Here is an 18,249-nt window from a genome sequence, read left to right on the forward strand (position 1 = left end):
ACGATCCTCTGATTAGGTCCTGATCACACTAATCAGGGAATCGATCACTGGGGCGCAGTCTTAGAAAATGCATAGAAGACAAAGATCCCAATGCCCTAAAAGACAGGAAGCAGAAGGGTGGGGGTAAAGGGTAGCCCAGGGGTTCGTAGGATTTGTAGTTTAACTGCTAAGAGTGTGGATGGCACATTGAAACAACAGCAAAATGATGAAAGAAATGTAATGGATAGATGGATGAAATGTTTATTTATTTATTCTTATTTATTTTAACCTCACACAATAATTTTTTAGCACATCAAAGAGGAAATTCACCTCAGCATTAAATGTGCACAGTTCTTCTCTGGTCTGTGGTGATGCAGATTGTTTTTGATTTGAGCTGGAAATATGTTTGAGGATAAACCTCTCTTGAATGTAATGGGCAGAGCCATTCTTCCTTCCGCACAGTGATACAGTATCTATTTTAGTAGAGAGAAAATAGCTCCTGTATGAAACTGCACAGCTGGGCAACTCACAACAAAACAATCTGGAAGGATATTCAGCACGACAGGCCAGAGGAAACAAACCTGCACAGCTGATTTTTGAGGTGAACCGTTCTACTGTTGATTGTTGTTGTTGAGGCTCTTAATCCTGAGTATTTACTGACACGTAAATTAACTCTTCACAGGACACGCATTTAAATACTGGGAAATTAAAAATGTTTTACTTTTGTGAATTTTTTTTTTTTCATTTTCAAGATGCAAATCAAGGTCAGTGAAGTTACCATGTAAGCTACCTTTGGTTTATCTGTAACGTAGCCTGATTTTTGCTGATTGCCTGGGAGAAATCCATGTGGTTCTCACAGAGAGGGAACAGAGACTATAAAGGGTTAACCCAACATATTTCTATGTTTCCATGTGAAAGAGCTTTGAACCCAAAATAAGGCCTGATGTGTGAGTTACAAATATGTGAAATATGTTTAAGTGCTGCTGCTGTATAGCTAACAGCAATGACCCATTAATGTGAATTTGAAATCAACATTTTAAATTTATTGTTTCTCATGAGTTTAAAACCATCAATAGTTTTTTTTTCCAGGTTATTTAGCTTAAAAAAAGAGAAATCAGAAGGAAGCAGCTGCTGCAGAGAAAAGTTCATGTCAATCTTTGAAACAGAGCAGATGCTTCTAAATCTAATATATGCACTTTGTTTATGCTTCAAGCTACATATTCAAAGCTGTCAATCTGATCAGTTCAAATATTGATCTGATATCAAGTTTAACTGGAGGAAGAGTCCTCAAACACAACCAGCTGGATGAAATCTTACTTGGATTTATTGGAAAAAAAACTCATAATTCTTTTTATTACTGATTGCCAAATAATGTTTTGGATTAATAGTTTAGACGATTAAACATGAAATAACATCGCTCAGCTCATTGTCATGTTTTTAACCCTCTATGGGGCACGTTTATATGTGATCTGGCACCTCAGTGAGGTTAAAGAAGAATGTGGAGAATGTCATGAAGAAATGGCATAATGTTGTTTAAAGTTATAATGTGTATGTTGTAATGACTCTGTTATAATGCTTTAAAATGCACGTTTAGCATATATGTTTTTGTTTTTTACCAGTTACAAAGAACCAAACACGGTAACTTCACTGATCTCGGTTTTATACGTGATTTGATATATAATTTTGAATTTCAAAGTATTTCAACGACCCTATAAAGGGTTAAAATATCTTTTGTTCAAGCAACAATCCAAAATATTCCATTTCAAAAAACTACAAACTTCCTTTTGGAGCCTCAACACTGAAGGTTTTTCCCTCAATTTTTACTTGGAAAATTAATTGTTTTCAATCATTCACCTAAACAATCAGCTCATTCACAGCTTTGTTACAGAGTGGAGCTTCTTCATCTCATAAACACTCTTTGGATGAGATAACCAATGACATCAAGTTAAGCTCATAATCGTCAGTGTCAGCACACACTGTAGATCAGCTGATTAATGACAACAGATTTCATGTTTGAAAACAGAGTCACTGTTCTGTGCTGTACCACAGAGAGCAGCGACCAGTTTATTTTTCCATCGTATAATCTTATATTTTTTTAAAAATGTACATTTCTTAGGTGTGATTCTGAAAGGAGACCTATTCTGTTCGTTTCCACTAAAGTAGCTTATCATGATTCATAATTTTTAAAAACAAAAACCTTTATGCAGCCCCTCGGTTTATTTTCTGTCTGAAACAAACCGTCTCTTTAAGGCCGCCCTTTCTTGTGATTGGCCAGCTTTCGGAAGCACTCGTTGCTTTTGCGCTGCGATGTTGTCTCAAGCCTGATTGGTTGGCTTCCGTGGATTATGTGACACGTTTCTGTCATTTTCACTTTGGTCATGTTTGATATGAAACATTAGGGAAGGCAGAATAGGTCCCCAAAAAGGAGCAAAATTAACGTGCCTTACCGTACTGTTAATGAAATTAGTTTTTTAGATAAAGTCATCTCTCATAAATAATTAGTAAAAATAAAAAATATAACTGTGGCTTAAAAATACTGCTATGTGAACAGTTAAAAAAAAAAGTCTAACAGTGTAAGATATGCAGACGGTGGTAAAAGCAGGCGCATGATTGTTTATAATACTCAGCTTGAATTTCTCTGAACGTCAGGCGGGTTTGTGTCGGTGCAGCTGACCGTCTAACATCACTGCACTGGATATTATCGTGTACACATGAGTGTTTTGGTTTTATCTGTTCATGTATTTACATCTCTGCAGTGCACACTAATCCTCAACCCAAACGTGAAACACGGGGCTGCATTGTTGCTTCTCACTGATTTGTATAAAGTGACAGAAATTGGGGCCAATTATTTCTACAACCTTGAGAAATGTCTTCAGACTGCAGATATTTGATATGAAGTATGACAAAGACGAGCAGCAAATTCTGACCTGTGAGAAACAAACAAATCTTTTTTACCTTTTCTGTAATGTTAATTTGCATTATTAAGCTTACTTATTAAAATTAGTAGGTGAGGGGCTCAAACTTCATTAATCTGAGGATGTGATGCTTGTTCATTGTAATAAATGGCACCAAATTGGAACATAACAAACTGATGGAACCGAAAAGTACCAATTTTAATTGGTACTTTGAGATTTTACAGATTACAGATTAAGTCTGGCTGAAATCCTGCACATGTAAAATTTCCCTGTTTTAAACAGAGCTGTAAAATTAGTCAGTAAATAAGATGAAATGGTCACATTGATGTTTCTGCTGCTCCGGGGTCGGGATTTACTGCTTTGGTTTGTTGTACTTGGTGGTAAATTAAACATCCTTCAAAAAAGAAAGCTCACAAAAGACATCTGAAGATGTATCGAGGGGCTATACGAGTTACAAAAGGCTGTTTTGACTATTTTCTGACATCTTATAATCAATCCTGAAAATAATTAGATGCAGCCCAAATGTTGAACCTTGAACAAAGACACATTCAGATGAGATGAGGCGTCATTTTGGTTAACCCAAATACATCTCAAACGCGTTAAACTTGGTGTTGGTTGTTGCATGATGGGATATTTTGGTGTCTGAAAGGTCTTGGCGTTGAGTTGCAGGAAGTGGCGGCGTGTGTCTGCCTGCAGCTTCGGCGAGGCGACAGTCTGCAGGACGAAGGCTGAAACAAAACGAGGCACTTGTTATGATCCAAAGCTGCAGGTCGTCCTGCTCCTCCGTGGCTGTCGCTATAGAGACAGGTCATGTTGCCATGGTGATGTTATGGTCACTGACAGCCAACAGGACCACAGCTGGACCTGACATCTGTATGTGTGTGTGTTTTTGTGTGTATGGCTCTGTTATATCATCAGGTTATTTTCCTTTCGTTTTTACAAGCAAGCAGGCAAATCAAATCATCTCCGGATCTATTTAATCTCTAATATCATAGTAATAATTATGTCATTACATGTTCAGCTTTATAAAAATAAAAAAATCATTCCAGTCATATTCACATGCTCAGATTACACAGAGAGAATCACGAAACAGCGCTGTTGTTCGGTTCGGGTGTCGTTTGCATACGAGTTTGAAGTCGGGAGGATGCGCGTGAAGGTGACTGTGATGAAGCCATGAAACGCAGACGTGATGTTTCACACTCAAATGTCACATCAGGTCTGCAGACCAGGAGCCTGTATCACAAAGGGCTCAGCTGTCCACAGGCAGCTCAAGTGATTTGGTTCATGTTTCAATCACTGTAATCTAACCCTAACCCGTATTAGGACGTTACTTGAATCGAGTAGAAATAAAACGGAATCCCGAGATGATGAGAAAATAAGTGAAATTGTCTGATAGGCGACGGCAGCCTGATATAGCTTCATGATACAGGTCTCAGGATATACTGAGGCATGATGGGTAATATTAAAGGTGTTGGATCGGCAGGTGGCTCTGTGTGCAGCTGTTATGTCACGGAGGCCTTGAAAACCACCCACCAGCCAATCAGAAACCTTTTTCTGTTTGCTTCTCATCGTCCAGTTAGAAACATAATTGTCTGCGGTCATCCAGTTAGACACAGGAGGAGGCGGGTCTTCTCCAGCAGGCCAATCAAAAAAGCCCTTGTTAAGTAGCCAATGAAAGAAAAAAAAAAATCAGTGAATAAAAAAGGAGGATGTCCACACTGCTGGCCAATCAGAGAGAGAGCCCGCCCACTAGTTCTCGCCCACGGAGCCGACTGCCCGTCAGAACCTGCGTCAGTTTCTGCGGGCTCGGCTTCAGCCAAGGGCCCGGGGTGTCCCCCTCTTGCCATCCCAACTCATCTCTCCCCCAATCAGACTCCTCCCTCAAGCCTGCAGTGGCGATGCTTGCCGCTGATAGGCTCAACTCTGAAAAACTGGCTGCTGATTCGCTGTCAGAGAGACGTCTGTCACTGTTGTCATCGTCCAGCGGCATGAGGAAAGAGAACGCTGCCTTCTGAGATGAAGCAGAGCTCCCAGCATGCTTTGCACGGCGGTTGGTGCTGTTGTCTCTCTCCTCCCCCCTTTCCCTCTCTCCCCCTCTTCTTCTGGACTCCTTCACCCTCTCCTCCAGCAGAGGCGAGTCCCTGGGTCGAGCATCACTCCTGGGTAAGCTCCTGCTCCTTCTCCCCTGCTCCCTCAGGTCATCCCGCTTCTTCTGCCTGACAGTCTGACTTCTTCTCTTTCTCTCCTCCTCTTCCTCCTCCTCCTCTTGCTGTCTCCTCTCCAGTACCCGTGCTTCTTCCTCCACTAGGTCTAGGTCCAGATCAGGAGGCCCTAACCCTCCTCCTCCTGTTTTTCGTTTGGTTTCTCTCTCTCTCCTGCTCCTCCTCTCTCCTTCTCCTGTACCACTTCCTTCTCCTGTACCACTTCCTCTTTTCATTTGCCGGCTGAGAGAGGCAGTTGTCATGGTTACCATATTCATATCCTGCTCCTCAGTATGTGAAGAGGAGGAGGGGGAGAGAGCTCCTTCCTCAGGGCCTGATGGAAAAACAGAGACAGCATATTGTCTTAATATCTGCATGTAATTATTGTGGTTATTACTGAATTGCATTTTTATTTTACAAATAATTTTTTGTTTCCAAATTTCCAAAATGACCAAAGGACACACGGAGAGCACATCCTGTGCCCTATGCCCTCTTCTTGACCCATAAAAGCTTCTAGGGCCACTTCCTTTGCCCCTGAGCATGTGGTCAAAGTATGAAAATACAAACATTACTATTTGTGCTCCAGTTCTGGTAAACAATAATTAGCAGGTACCTGAATCTGCTTGCTAACATTAGCTCATAACTTGGCATTCCCCTTCGCTCTGCATCTAAATAAACAACAACAACAAGGTGACATGTCAAGTTGTTGAGTCTAGACACCAATGGGTGACAGTGGCTTTTTAAAACTGTGACTAGGTACCTTCAGCTGCTCCCTTATTTTCCAAGGGGTCTGCATGCTGATTTGGCACAGAGTTTATAACAAATGCTGACCAGGAGTGAGTACTGCAGGCCGTGACCCCCTGAAGCTGGGTTTGGGTCACCTCTCCGCCTCACACTGGGGATTTTCTGCATGTAACACAAATGTTTTAACAACTACACCATGAAGCCAGTCTGGTTTTTACTGGCACCTGGTAGGATGTCATGTGCTACTACTGCCAGAAGGTGGTGCTAATGTAGCTATAAGTGACCACCATGAATAAAACCCAATAAAATCAAAGATTGCTTTACTAACAAACAGGTACTGGACCCATTTGTGGGGTGCTGTGGAATCAGATGATTTACATGCAAAGCCAAGCATGACTACAGCCATCAAAACATTCAGAGGTTAGGTCCAGTCTCTGCCAGGTGATGCCAGCCTATCACAGCACTGCGTGCAGCCACTCAAAGGCAGGTGAGGTGGGGGTGGTGGGTCGATTTCTAAGAATAATCGGACGGGTCTCGGTGAAAATTGAATCATATTTTTCCTTGAAATTCCCATCATTACTATTAAACAAACAGCCAATGATAACAGTTAAAATACGCAGCCTCACATAATATTAAATTTTTAACATGTTAATTACATATTTATACTGTATAATCAGCATGTAGTTAAAAAAATCCATGTAGCCTAAATAATCTATTAAAGTTTCCATTTCTTCATGTTCCCTAGATTAGTTTTAATATACATAAACATTCCTATAAAGGAATTTATAATACACATATAGCTATACAGTCTAATTAAAAAAGGCATTTTATGGAAGACATTTACAGTTACATTACAGTTTGCAATTACATTTTTTTTGTTATTAATCAATACTCAATACAGTTCTCTGATTCACATGTGACTGAAGTGCTGCAATTAAGACTGCAGTTAAAGGCTGCTGATGAAAAGGTGAAGATGAAGGAAGGATGGAGTGAAAGTGAGGGAAATAAAAGCTGAGAGGAAAACACGGAGTTACCGACCGCGAGTTTTCAGTGCGTCCGATCACGTAGAAGCAGGGCTCCCCCTGTTTCGAGTTGGTCATACAGAGAGAGAGGCTGGAGAGCTCCACTGAGGAGGAGGAGGAAAAACAGGAGGAAGGAGAGGAAAAGAAGAGTTAAGTCAAACAGTGAGAGAAGCAGGCTGAGGAAGCAGGTCAGAGGTCAGTGGAGTGAATCTTTGTTAACTTATTCATCTCAGTTCTCTCCATATTTATATTCTTGGACTCTACTAGAGTAGCTCTGCATGCCTCTTAGTTCAAAATAATCCTTATTTATTTTACAGTGGGCTGCAGTTCATCCTCTGCCTGAAACAAGCTGTTTTAACTCTTTCAGAAAACCTTAAGTACCTGAGATGACCATATTAGGAGGGATATCCTATTTTTTGATGAAATAGAAAAAAACTGTATGAAACTGAGTGTTTAGAGCAGTCAGAAGCCTGAGCTTTCAGCTCATTATAACTGAACTGCTGCTGTTCTTTTCAGTTTGTTTGAGTTATGAGTAGCATTTATTCACAGCAGGTAGCGCCGCATGCCCGACCTTTTTTTCTTTTTTTTTTACTCTGGATGTCCTTCCTGACACAACCCCAAAGGGATTTGTGCCTCTTCCCGCGATCGAAACAGAAATCCTTTGGTAGTTAGGCAAGTGTGTAAACCGCTACACTATGGAGCCACACTGAGAGTCTGCAAGAAACTAAAATCCTTCTAATCAAATAGTTTTTTATTCTGTTTGCAGACAGAAGTCTGTGAAGAACTTTGGCTGTCACCCCTCTGATAAAAAAAAGACTGCAGGTGATGCTCTTCTCACATTTAAACTCACACAGAAGAAGCAGTTTTTACAGATTTCAGCACTTTGCTGAAGTATTGTTCTGTTTCTGTCACTGTGGGTTTGTGTGTGTTAGCATCTGAGCCTCTTTTAATCCTTCCCAGCTGTTTCCTCAGCCTCTCCTGCCTTGCAGAGCAACTGAGTCCCTGAAGAAGAGTGCAGGTCATTTTCAGTGCTGTTGGCTTATCTGTATATTTGTTAGGAGGATTATTATTAATCTTGCTGATTGTAAGCTGTAGATGGATAATGAGAGCGCCCGTGGACACGTGCCCAGAGGGACTCGGTGATCCACTGATGCTTTGGGCTCAAACTTCACTGTGTGCCGTTTTGATTAAAAGATTAAAAAGAATCCAGACAGGATCAAGATTAACTTAAATGAGAGAAACTGAAGTCTTGGCAGAGAGAAAGTCTGCGACAGGCATAACAGAGCTGAAGTCAGTCCTGTAAAGTCTCACCGTAGTCGGGCACGTAGCCGTTTCCCTTCTTGAGGATGAGGTGGATTCGATGTCCTCCTCTTCTGATCTGCTCCACGGCCTGACTGTGAGTCATTCCCGCTGTACTGTCTCCATTTATCTCCACCAGCTGGTCGGACACCTGCAACACACGGTCACACCTTGTCAGGCACTAACACACATCCTCTGTCTGCGGCAACATGTACAATCATCAGGTTTGAAAAGAACGTCACTTTCTTTGTGCAGATGTGTGTAATCAAACTGACACTGACAGTTTTCATTTCAGCAATCAGACATCGGAGAGGTCAGACAGTTACAGATAAGATCATTATTACCATTTTCAACCCAATACTTTACTTCTTAGATCTAAAGTATTTTTTCTCGTGTTCACTTGCAGTTGACTGAGGCCATCTGCGGTCTGGCGCCCCCGTCAGGACAAACGTGACACATTCGGGTCCTCTGAGAACACACAAGTTCTCATCGGGATTTTGACTGCTCGTATCATCTTGGCTGTCTCAGCCTCTGGAGGGCGCTACACTTGCTGTAGAACATTTTGTGAAGTTTTTTTTTTTTGTGGAATAATTTAAAAGATTAGGGGCAGAATGATGTGAGCAGATGCGATGTTGAATGTTTGATGCTCAGAGTCTCAGAGCTGCAGACACAAAGTGAAGTTCTAAATATTGCAGATGGTTTAATATCACATCAAATCTAAGTGAAGGAGATCCTGAGTGATGTTTGTCTGAGTGGAAAAGTCTCTGCTGCATTTCCTGCTAATCCACTGTGTCCAAAGTTCAGTTTATATAAGGTACGTAGACCAGATCATATATTGATCACGCCAACTCCAAGACCTGGACTCCACAGACTTCTGAGCGTCCCAGTGGGATTTGATTGCCATGAATTGGCAGCAGATCCTTTAAGTCCCTGGAAGCTTGTCAGACTCCCTCAAAATTGTCTCCAGACCACTGAGGTGAGACCTCACTGCTGGGGACTGTCCCTACCTGATACCCAGCAATGATCACTTCCTCTGTGAGACCAGTGTTTTGGCTCAGCAGTGTAGTGTGCTTTAATGGTACCAGTTATGACTGATCTCAGGGTTTTATATTAGAATGTCTCCAAAGATCCTCACAGCACCAACACCATAACACTGGGGAGGCTTTTCTCCTCCAGCTCAGGAGGTAGAAGGGGTCATCTATTAATCGGACAGTTAGTGGGAAAATCCAGAGAGAGAAAATTTGGTCTCTGTGTTCACACCAGACATTAAAATGTGTGAGCTGATTTTGAGCCCTTTAACAATAAAAGCAAGAATCACTTCTCCTCACTAAGAGGCTTTTATTGTGAAACAGCTGCAGGAAGTGATGAGATAGACTTCAGGAGAGCCCTTAGTCTGAAACCGCATTTAAAATTAATAAATAGGATTTTGCACGTGTATATGAGGATGTAAAAACAGTGTACAGTGTGAGTATACATGTACCTGTATCTTACTGCTGCGCTGAGCTGGTCCCCCATCCATGAGCCCCAGAACATACAGTCCCATGTTGTACTCACTGCCTCCTCTCAGAGAAAAACCAAAACCCGTAGGCCCTCGTTCCAGGTCCACACTGTAGAATTTTGACTCCTCCTGATGGACACAGAAAGAAAATACTGCTGATACTAAACAGTACTACCTCTAATTACCATCTTACACTAAAGCTGTTTTCCAACATGAACTTTGGAAAGTTTGGGGTAAATCAGGCTGGGATTACTTTCACAGTTTTCCCTGCAGCATGTAGCACACAGTAGGAAACAGTCTGCTGGTCTCATTTTTGCACAACTGGAAACAGTCTGTGGTTTAGGTGGGGGTGCTGCCTCAGTAGGGTGTGCTGGATGCGACAGAATGCACCAAGCAGCTAGCCTGCTAACCTGTGTTGGCCACTTGTGTGCTCACACGAACCTGATGTAAAGACAAGTTCAGAGCTGCAGTGCATGTGTGAAAAATGCTGGCAGCTGTCAGAGCTCCCCCTCAGTCTCCTGGCAGTAGACCATTTAGGTGGCACAAATCCCCTGGAAGTGCAACTTACTGAACACATAATTACAGGTCTCAGTAGATCTTAATGGGGTGCATATGAGCCTCGGTGACTTTATCCACCACAGAAATTCAAAAACAAATGTCTCACTAAGAATCAGGAGTGTCAGAGACTGTCAGTATGAGAAGCATATATGATATCCTTCCTGAGTAAATACACCTACGGCATGGTTGAAAGTTGGGTGTCCATGCCACCCGCCTGCCCGGCGGGGGTGACGACAAAGAGGTTTAAGATGACATCCTCCAATTACAGTAATACTACTAGCAATAATGCAGTGACTACTGATATTCTGATAATGCTGTGCACTGACACTGAGAGAACAGCTGCAAAAAATGTAAACCAACCTTTGACCTCCCTCTGGGTCCTTTCATCATCCGGCCATCAATGTCTAGATCTGCGCCTTCAGGCAGAGAAGAGGAATCTGGGAGGGCAAAAGAAGAAAAGGAAGAGAAAATGAGGAAGGAGATGAGATGGGAAGAAAAGTGCGTCCTTAATCACAAGCTCAAGGATGTTTTTCTTTTTTTTGGTAACTTTGACTCTATATTACCACCACAGCAGCATATTTCAAAATTAAGCAATCAAGATATGAATGGATAACCGGGAAGAGAATGGATGGATATGATTGAAGTGTAAATTTTCAGCTTTAATTTAAGCAGTTTAAGAAAAACATTCTGCCATCCATCCATCCACTTTCGTAACTGCTTATCCAATTCAGGGTTGCGGGGGGAGCTGGAGCCTATCTTAGCTGCCATAGGGGGAGAGGCAGAGATATTAAAGGCTGATGCAATATTATTCCAAGGAAAAATACTGCATCAGTCTGTAGATGCAGTATTTTAGTGTCTGACTAGTATAATGCAGACATAATACAGAGGCAACTATAACGAAGCACAGGCTGCAGCTATGATGCTTTGGATCGCTCTGCAAAATATTCCACGTCCAGGGTGTAAGAAAATTATTTAAAGCATGAACCCTCCACTTTCACACACTCAACAATAATTAGAGTTAACTCTCAATAATGAGAGTTTCAGGTGGGGTCTGTTACCTCATTATTTCATGACACATTAAATGGGACCTATTATCTTTCTTCTTTATTATCTGTCTTATAATTACTGTTCCAATCATGGACGCTAAAGCTTCGACACTGAGGTCAGTGTATGTACAAGTAATCCTTTCAGCTGCTTTATGGAAGATGCTGCAGATATCCTTAACGTGGTCATCTCAGGCACAAACCTCAGTCCCACCTGCTGGGATAACCAATCAGAAGAAAGCTGGCTTAAAGACAAAGGAAAACAGCTTGTTTCAGACAGGATGTACTGAGGAGCTGCAGCATGGACCAACGTGAGGAAATAAGGGTTATTTTTTTTAACTCTAATTTGTGCTGTCCAAGAATAATATAATCACATTAGTTTGTCACATTACTTTTGAGCCTGTGAAAATGGAGGTACTATTTAAAAATGCACCTCAAATTAAAGCTGAACGTTCTCACAAATGTTTTCAGTGTATTTGTGTTTTTTCATACGGTGTCGAGGAGTGATGCTCAGTCTCAGCGTGTTCCCGGCTCTCCTCAGGATCTGGGCCAGGTCTCGGTGCTGCAGACCTGCGACTGGCCGGCCCTCGACCGCATCCAGCTGGTCTCCGGGCTGGATCTGCCCACTGCGAGCCGCCGGGCTGCCACGACGCACTGTCACGAACCGGTGAGACATCAGGGAGGGGGCTGGAGAAAGGAGGGAAAGAGGGAGGTCATATGGTCAGACATCACTCAGTCAAATCATCATATTTTTGGTACAGGGTGAAGAATTCGGATCATTAAAAAAAAACAACACTGAAACCACCCAAATATTTTGCCAACAAGTACAGTGATGCATTAGGACAGGATTTACTGAGAAATATGAGACTGTGTATTCTTTCCTCTCTCCTCGCCGCTGTGTAATAATACATGTTCTTCAGTTTTAATAATTGAGGCCTGTTCAGTCTGCTTGGCTGAACTACCAGCTGGTGCAGCTAAATGAAGGAGCAGAAAGACCCACAGTCCAACCGCATTACCGCCACCTGCAGGGTGTTGGTGTGACCTCTGATGGTCACATGACTGTTGTCTGTCAGCACAGAGTAGAAGCAAAGACTCGCAGAGAGTGGTTTTCACAGTTTTCACTTACGTATGGCACCCAAAGGGCAGGTTTGATACCTACAATGTGATACCTAAACACCTCGTCACAGGAACATGGTGCTGAGGGTAGACAGACCAACCTTTGAGGTGTCTTTAACCATGTTATCACAAATGTGGCAGCTGCCTACAGTGTAATCTTGTTACACTGTACTAAGACTAATGTTGCACTCGATTAAAGTGGCCCTATCCACCTGCTAAAACATATACAGACCAGACATGCTCCTGGTCAAAGCAGAAAGAGGTGGTGAGTCCAAATTGGCTGCAGGTGGTGCTACAAGGTAGATTAAGTACAATGAATTAAGTGCTGCGTGAATACTGTATGTGGTTTTTAAAAAAAGAAAAGAAAGGGTAAACGTGGCTTATAGTGCGAAGTGTTTTTAGTGGTCAATAAGGCTGTATAAAAATATGAGTTCATTTGGTGAGAAAATACACATTAAGACCTCATAGTACCATATCACCCCCAACAGAGCACTTCACTCTCAGACTGCTGGCTTACTTGTGGTTCCTCAGATACTTCAGAGTAGAATGGGAGGCAGAGCCTTAAGCTTTCAGGCCCCTCTTCTGTGGAACCAGCTTCCAGCTTGGATTCAGGAGACAGACACCCTCTCTATTTTTAAGATTAGGCTTAAAACTTTCCTTTTTGATCAAGCTTATAGTTAGGGCTGGATCAGGTGACCCTGAACCCTCCTTTAGTTATGCTGCTATAGGGCTAGGCTGCTGGGGGATTCCCATGATGCACTAAGTGTTTGTTTTCATTCACCTCTTTTACTCTGTTTATACCCCACTCTGCATTTAATCATTAATTATTATTAATCTCTGTCTCTCTTCCACAGCATATCTTTTGTCCTGTCTCTCTCCCCTCAGCCCCAACCTGGTCTCTAGCTGTTGGGTTTTCTCTGTAATTATTGTAGGGTCTTTACCTTACAATATAAAGTGCCTTGAGGTGACTGTTTGTTGTGATTTGGCGCTATATAAATTAATTTGAATTGAACTGAATTGAATATTTCCCCTAAACTGTGATAAAATAGAAAATGGAATCAAACTGAAGTCAGTTGATATCTTTCTATTAATTCAATTGGCAAATGTCCTAAAGGATGCAATCTCTGAGCTGCTTTAACCTTTCTAAAATTGCTGCACATATGCAACACACTTTGTAACCCACCTCCTCACACAGTTTCTGAATTATGTCATATATGTTGTAGAATAGAAGAGAAATCCCTTTATTTGTCCCACAATGGGGAACATCTTCAACTCCTCACCGGAGGCTTGCCACGTGCCTGTCTGCTTTAAAACCGCTACCATTGTTCCTGTCCCCAAGAAGCCAAGGATCACTGGACTAAATGACTACAGACCTGTGGCACTGACTTCTGTGGTCATGAAGTCATTTGAGCGTCTGGTGCTGTCCCACCTCAAGTCCCTCACAGCCCCCCTTCTGGACCCCCTGCAGTTTGCCTACAGAGCCAACAGGTCTGTGGACGACGCCATCAACCTGACTCTGCACTTCATCCTACAGCATCTGGACTCCCAGGGAACCTACGCCAGGATCCTGTTTGTGGACTTCAGCTCTGCCTTCAACACCATCATCCCTGATCTCCTCCAAGACAAGCTGTCCCAGATGAACGTGCCAGATCCCATCTGCAGGTGGATCATTGACTTCCTGATGAACAGGAAGCAGCACGTGAGGCTGGGGAAGAATGTCTCGGACTCCCGGACCATCAGCACTGGCACTCCTCAGGGCTGTGTCCTCTCTCCTCTGCTCTTCTCCCTGTATACCAACTGCTGCACCTCTGACCACCAGTCTGTCAAGCTTATTAAGTTTGCAGACGACATGACTCTCATTGGACTCATCTCAGACGGGGACGAGTCGGCCTACAGGATGGAGGTCAAACGTCTGGTGTCCTGGTGCAGCCACAATAACCTGGTACTGAACGCCCAGAAGACAGTGGAGATTATAGTGGACTTTAGGAAGCACACAGCCCCTCTACCCTCCATCATCCTGACTGACACCCCCATCACCACAGTGGACTCTTTTCGCTTCCTGGGAACTACCATCACCCAGGACCTCAAGTGGGAGCCCACCATCACCTCTGTTGTCAAAAAGGCCCAGCAGAGGATGTACTTCCTGCGGCAGTTGAAGAAATTCAACTTGCCAGCAAGGACCATGGTGCAGTTCTATACTGCCATCATTGAGTCCATCCTCACCTCCTCCATCACTGTGTGGTACGCTGGAGCCACCACTAGGGACAAACAGAGACTACAGCGCGTTGTGCACTCTGCTGAGAAGGTGATTGGCTGTAACCTCCCATCTCTCCAGGACCTGTACACCTCCAGGACACTGGGGCGTGCAGGTCGGATCACAGCCGACCACTCTCACCCTGGGCACAGACTTTTTGACCCTCTCCCCTCAGGCAGGAGGCTACGGTCCATACGGACCAGAACCTCCCGCCATAAGAACAGTTTCTTCCCCTCTGCTGTTGGACTCATGAACAATAACCCTAAGACTGTTACCACCACCCTCCACAAACGCTGATGACCCTATGTCTATGCACCTGTCTGATTGCACTGATGTACATATTAGTGGAATATAGTTTACATTCTTTTATCTTTTAATTAGTCTCTGCACTGTAAATTTTGTAATTTTGTAATATTGTGTTATAGTTATAGCTCTAATATCTCTGTATATTTGCAATTTGTATACTTGTATATTGTCTTATAGTTTTTATACTTATTTGCAGAGGTGGGAAGTAACGAAGTACAAATACTTCGTTACTGTACTTAAGTAGATTTTTCAGGTATCTGTACTTTACTTAAGTATTTATTTTTCTGACTACTTTTTACTTTTACTCCCTACATTTTTACACAAGTATCGGTACTTTCTACTTCTTACATTTTCAAACAGACTCGTTACTTTTTAACGTCAGAGAGAAGTTTGCATTTCCGGTCAGTGCGCCGTCAAACATAAAACGATCTGAGCCTAAACGGAGGAATAATAACATATAAGAGACAATCGTACTGGTGTATCCTCCATCATCGGGGCTGATCTCGTACAAAGGGATTAAATACACAAACCCATATAATTAATGTATCATTTATAGCGCTATAATCGGGCCGGACCGAGTCCGTAAGTTATGCTCGCGGCACATAAACAGCTTAGCTAGCGCTACTGAAGAGAAGCGAGCATGAAGGGTGTAACGTGTGGTAGGTAAATGCAACGTTTCTAAATGCTCAACAAATATCAGCAAACACACAAAGTGTGTGCAGTTTGTCACACAGTGTGTCTGCTAGCTAAAAGAAGAGCTGCTGTATTTCAGGGAGAGCAAAGAGAGAGAAGTTCACTCAGAGATGGAGAAAGAGGACAGGAGAGGAAGAAGAGAGGTTAGAATTAAAGGTAAGGACTGGAAAACAAACTGAAGGATGCTGACTTTGTGTAATTCAAAGATTGTATGAAAATACTGCAGTTTAGTGTGTAATAAATAGGTTAGCTTGTTGTACTGTATTTACAGTAAAGCTCTGTGTTGGACTGGAGCACAGTGTTTGTGTTCATGGTCAGAGTTACAGGTTACATCAGTGCAGCAGAGATGAGTTTGAATCAAAGCTGCTGATGCTGAGATTCATTCACTGTATGCTGTCAGTGTAGGGGATGGAGATCAGCTCAGATAGCTGTGAAATACTGGGTTACATCTTTGTGAGTTCAGTTCATCCACACAGAGCAGTAAACCTCAGAGCAGCAGCAGCAGGTCAGCTAATCACAGCCTGCACACCAACATCATTTACTGCAGCTCACAATAGAAAGCTGTGGTTCTTCTCCCCATGCAGAGCCACTACAGCTGATCTTAGGGTTCCTCCACCTTCTGAATCCCACTGTAACCCCTGAGTATCCTCATGTCTGTGTTTAGGTGGAGGCACAGTCACCCTCTACTATGGAGGACACAGAGAACAGAGCTGTGTTTAAATTCCCTTTAACAGTTTGTGTCCTCCATAACAGTTTCAAGCTGAGTGCATTCATTAGAATTAAAATTTAGATTGGAATAACATTTGTATTCTCATGTAATATTATTTTATGTTATTACAATAATATATAATGAGGTTCGGTTTTTTTTACACAAAAATAGCAGGTAGAAACATCCTCCAAAGAACTACTTTTACTTTCTTACTTTGAGTACATTTCAGAGCCTGTACTATTTTACTTTTACTTAAGTAGAGAAGTTGAACCAGTACTTCGACTTTTACTAAAGTATTTTTTAACATAAGTACTTGTACTTCTACTTAAGTACAGAATGTCAGTACTTTTGCCACCTCTGCTTATTTGTTTTTTCTGTAAGCACGAAGTACCGCAGCAATTTCCTAATGCTGTGAACCTGTTCACCCATATGGCAATAAAAACCTTCTGATTCTGATTCTAAATGTAGTAGCAGCAAGCTATTGTACAGAGACACAATAAGATACTATAAACACAAAAATAAATAAATAAATAAGGAAATACAAATACAGATAGATCCATACTACTAAATATAAATTACTGCAGATGGAAATGGCAATCATCCTGTGGTTTTTGTGCTCCTGACTGAAGTAAAATATTTTCCTCCAGTTTCAAAGAAATGATGATTTCCTGCTGCTGTCCTAAAAAGCAGATCAGAAATGAGTTTTTATTTTAAATTATCACAGTGGACGCACTCTGGGGTTGATTCTAGAAAACTTTTGTTAATCACCGTTGACCTTTGCCCCAGTTCTAAATCTTGTTTAGAACCAGTTAATCTCAGCTCGATCCCTCTATGAACTCATTTTTTTTCTCTTTTTAATCACTAAAGTGAGAGAAAAACATTTGTGGGAGTTCGTTTTTATAACAGACTCTGCCAAGTTCAAATGCACAATTTCAATCTTGTTTCCATCACTTTAGGGGATATTTTTACTATTTAAATTCATTTGTGGAGACTCACACTGACCAGAAGTTAACCTACTCTTAAACCAAAGATTTAAGATTTAGCATTAAATTATGCGCCTTTTCAGGCCCCCACAATGTACAGAAATATGCCTCTGTATTATAACACACATCCTAAACCTACAAAAAGCTCAGTCTAAAACCTTAAATATCATTTTAAAGGTCTGTTTTAAAGCGAGGACCAGAGGAAATGTTGACACAGTGTCCTCACAAAGACAGATTTACAAGATAAACACACACACTTGATCCAAGCCGGTGTGGAAACCTCTGGGCGGGAGGAGCAGGGGGAGAAATTCTCAGAAAGATTTTCTGGCTCAGAGACACTAATCATTGTATGGCTGAGAACAAAGAAAATGGAAACAAGACAAATGAAAAACAAAAACCGCTTCCGCACGAACAGACCGCGCGGTCACATGACCAGCAGACAGACGGACCGATGACCCCGAAACCACCACCGAGTCCCAGCCTCTGATTGTGTGCAGAGTTTCAGGTTGTAAAGTCTAACAGATAAAACACGGAGCAGCTGAAAGGCAGCGAGATCACATGAATGCAGAAACCTGCTCACCTGACCCAGCTTAACAATGACAGCAGCTGTTAGTGGTATGTAACACAAAACGGTGAAAACCGACTGACTTATGAGGTGCAAAAACATGAAGCAGCAAAAGAAAAAAATGAGGAAGTGACACAAACCGACAACAAAGAGATGAAAATTATGACGTGACCACAAAATGAGCGCAAAGATATGCAAAATGAACACGGCATTATAAAAAAGCAACAAAACCGGTCATGAAGAGGTGAAAAACGACTACAAAGAGAGAAAAATGAGCACAAAGATTTGCAAAATGACTTAAACCAACCATAAAAAGATGAAAAATGACTTCAAAGAAATGAAAAAAATGACCATAAAGCAACAA

The 18,249-nt window shown here is 42.1% G+C and overlaps 1 protein-coding gene across 1 annotated transcript in view; it reads right to left on the reverse strand.

Moving 5' to 3' along the window:
- Nucleotides 1-226: 226 nt before the first annotated feature.
- The window catches only part of LOC115782878 (membrane-associated guanylate kinase, WW and PDZ domain-containing protein 3-like), a 48,355-nt gene continuing 30,332 nt past the window's right edge, over nt 227-18,249 (reverse strand). The window contains exons 17-21 of the mRNA XM_030733374.1: nt 11,752-11,946; nt 10,577-10,653; nt 9,641-9,787; nt 8,173-8,311; nt 227-5,429 (exon numbers count right to left, since the gene is read on the reverse strand). Coding sequence (XP_030589234.1) covers nt 4,624-5,429; nt 8,173-8,311; nt 9,641-9,787; nt 10,577-10,653; nt 11,752-11,946 — 1,364 coding nt within the window. The 3' untranslated portion in view covers nt 227-4,623. The remainder of the gene's footprint in view (nt 5,430-8,172; nt 8,312-9,640; nt 9,788-10,576; nt 10,654-11,751; nt 11,947-18,249) is intronic.

The sequence above is a fragment of the Archocentrus centrarchus genome, chromosome 7 (assembly GCF_007364275.1).
Source record: "Archocentrus centrarchus isolate MPI-CPG fArcCen1 chromosome 7, fArcCen1, whole genome shotgun sequence".
NCBI lineage: Eukaryota > Metazoa > Chordata > Actinopteri > Cichliformes > Cichlidae > Archocentrus > Archocentrus centrarchus.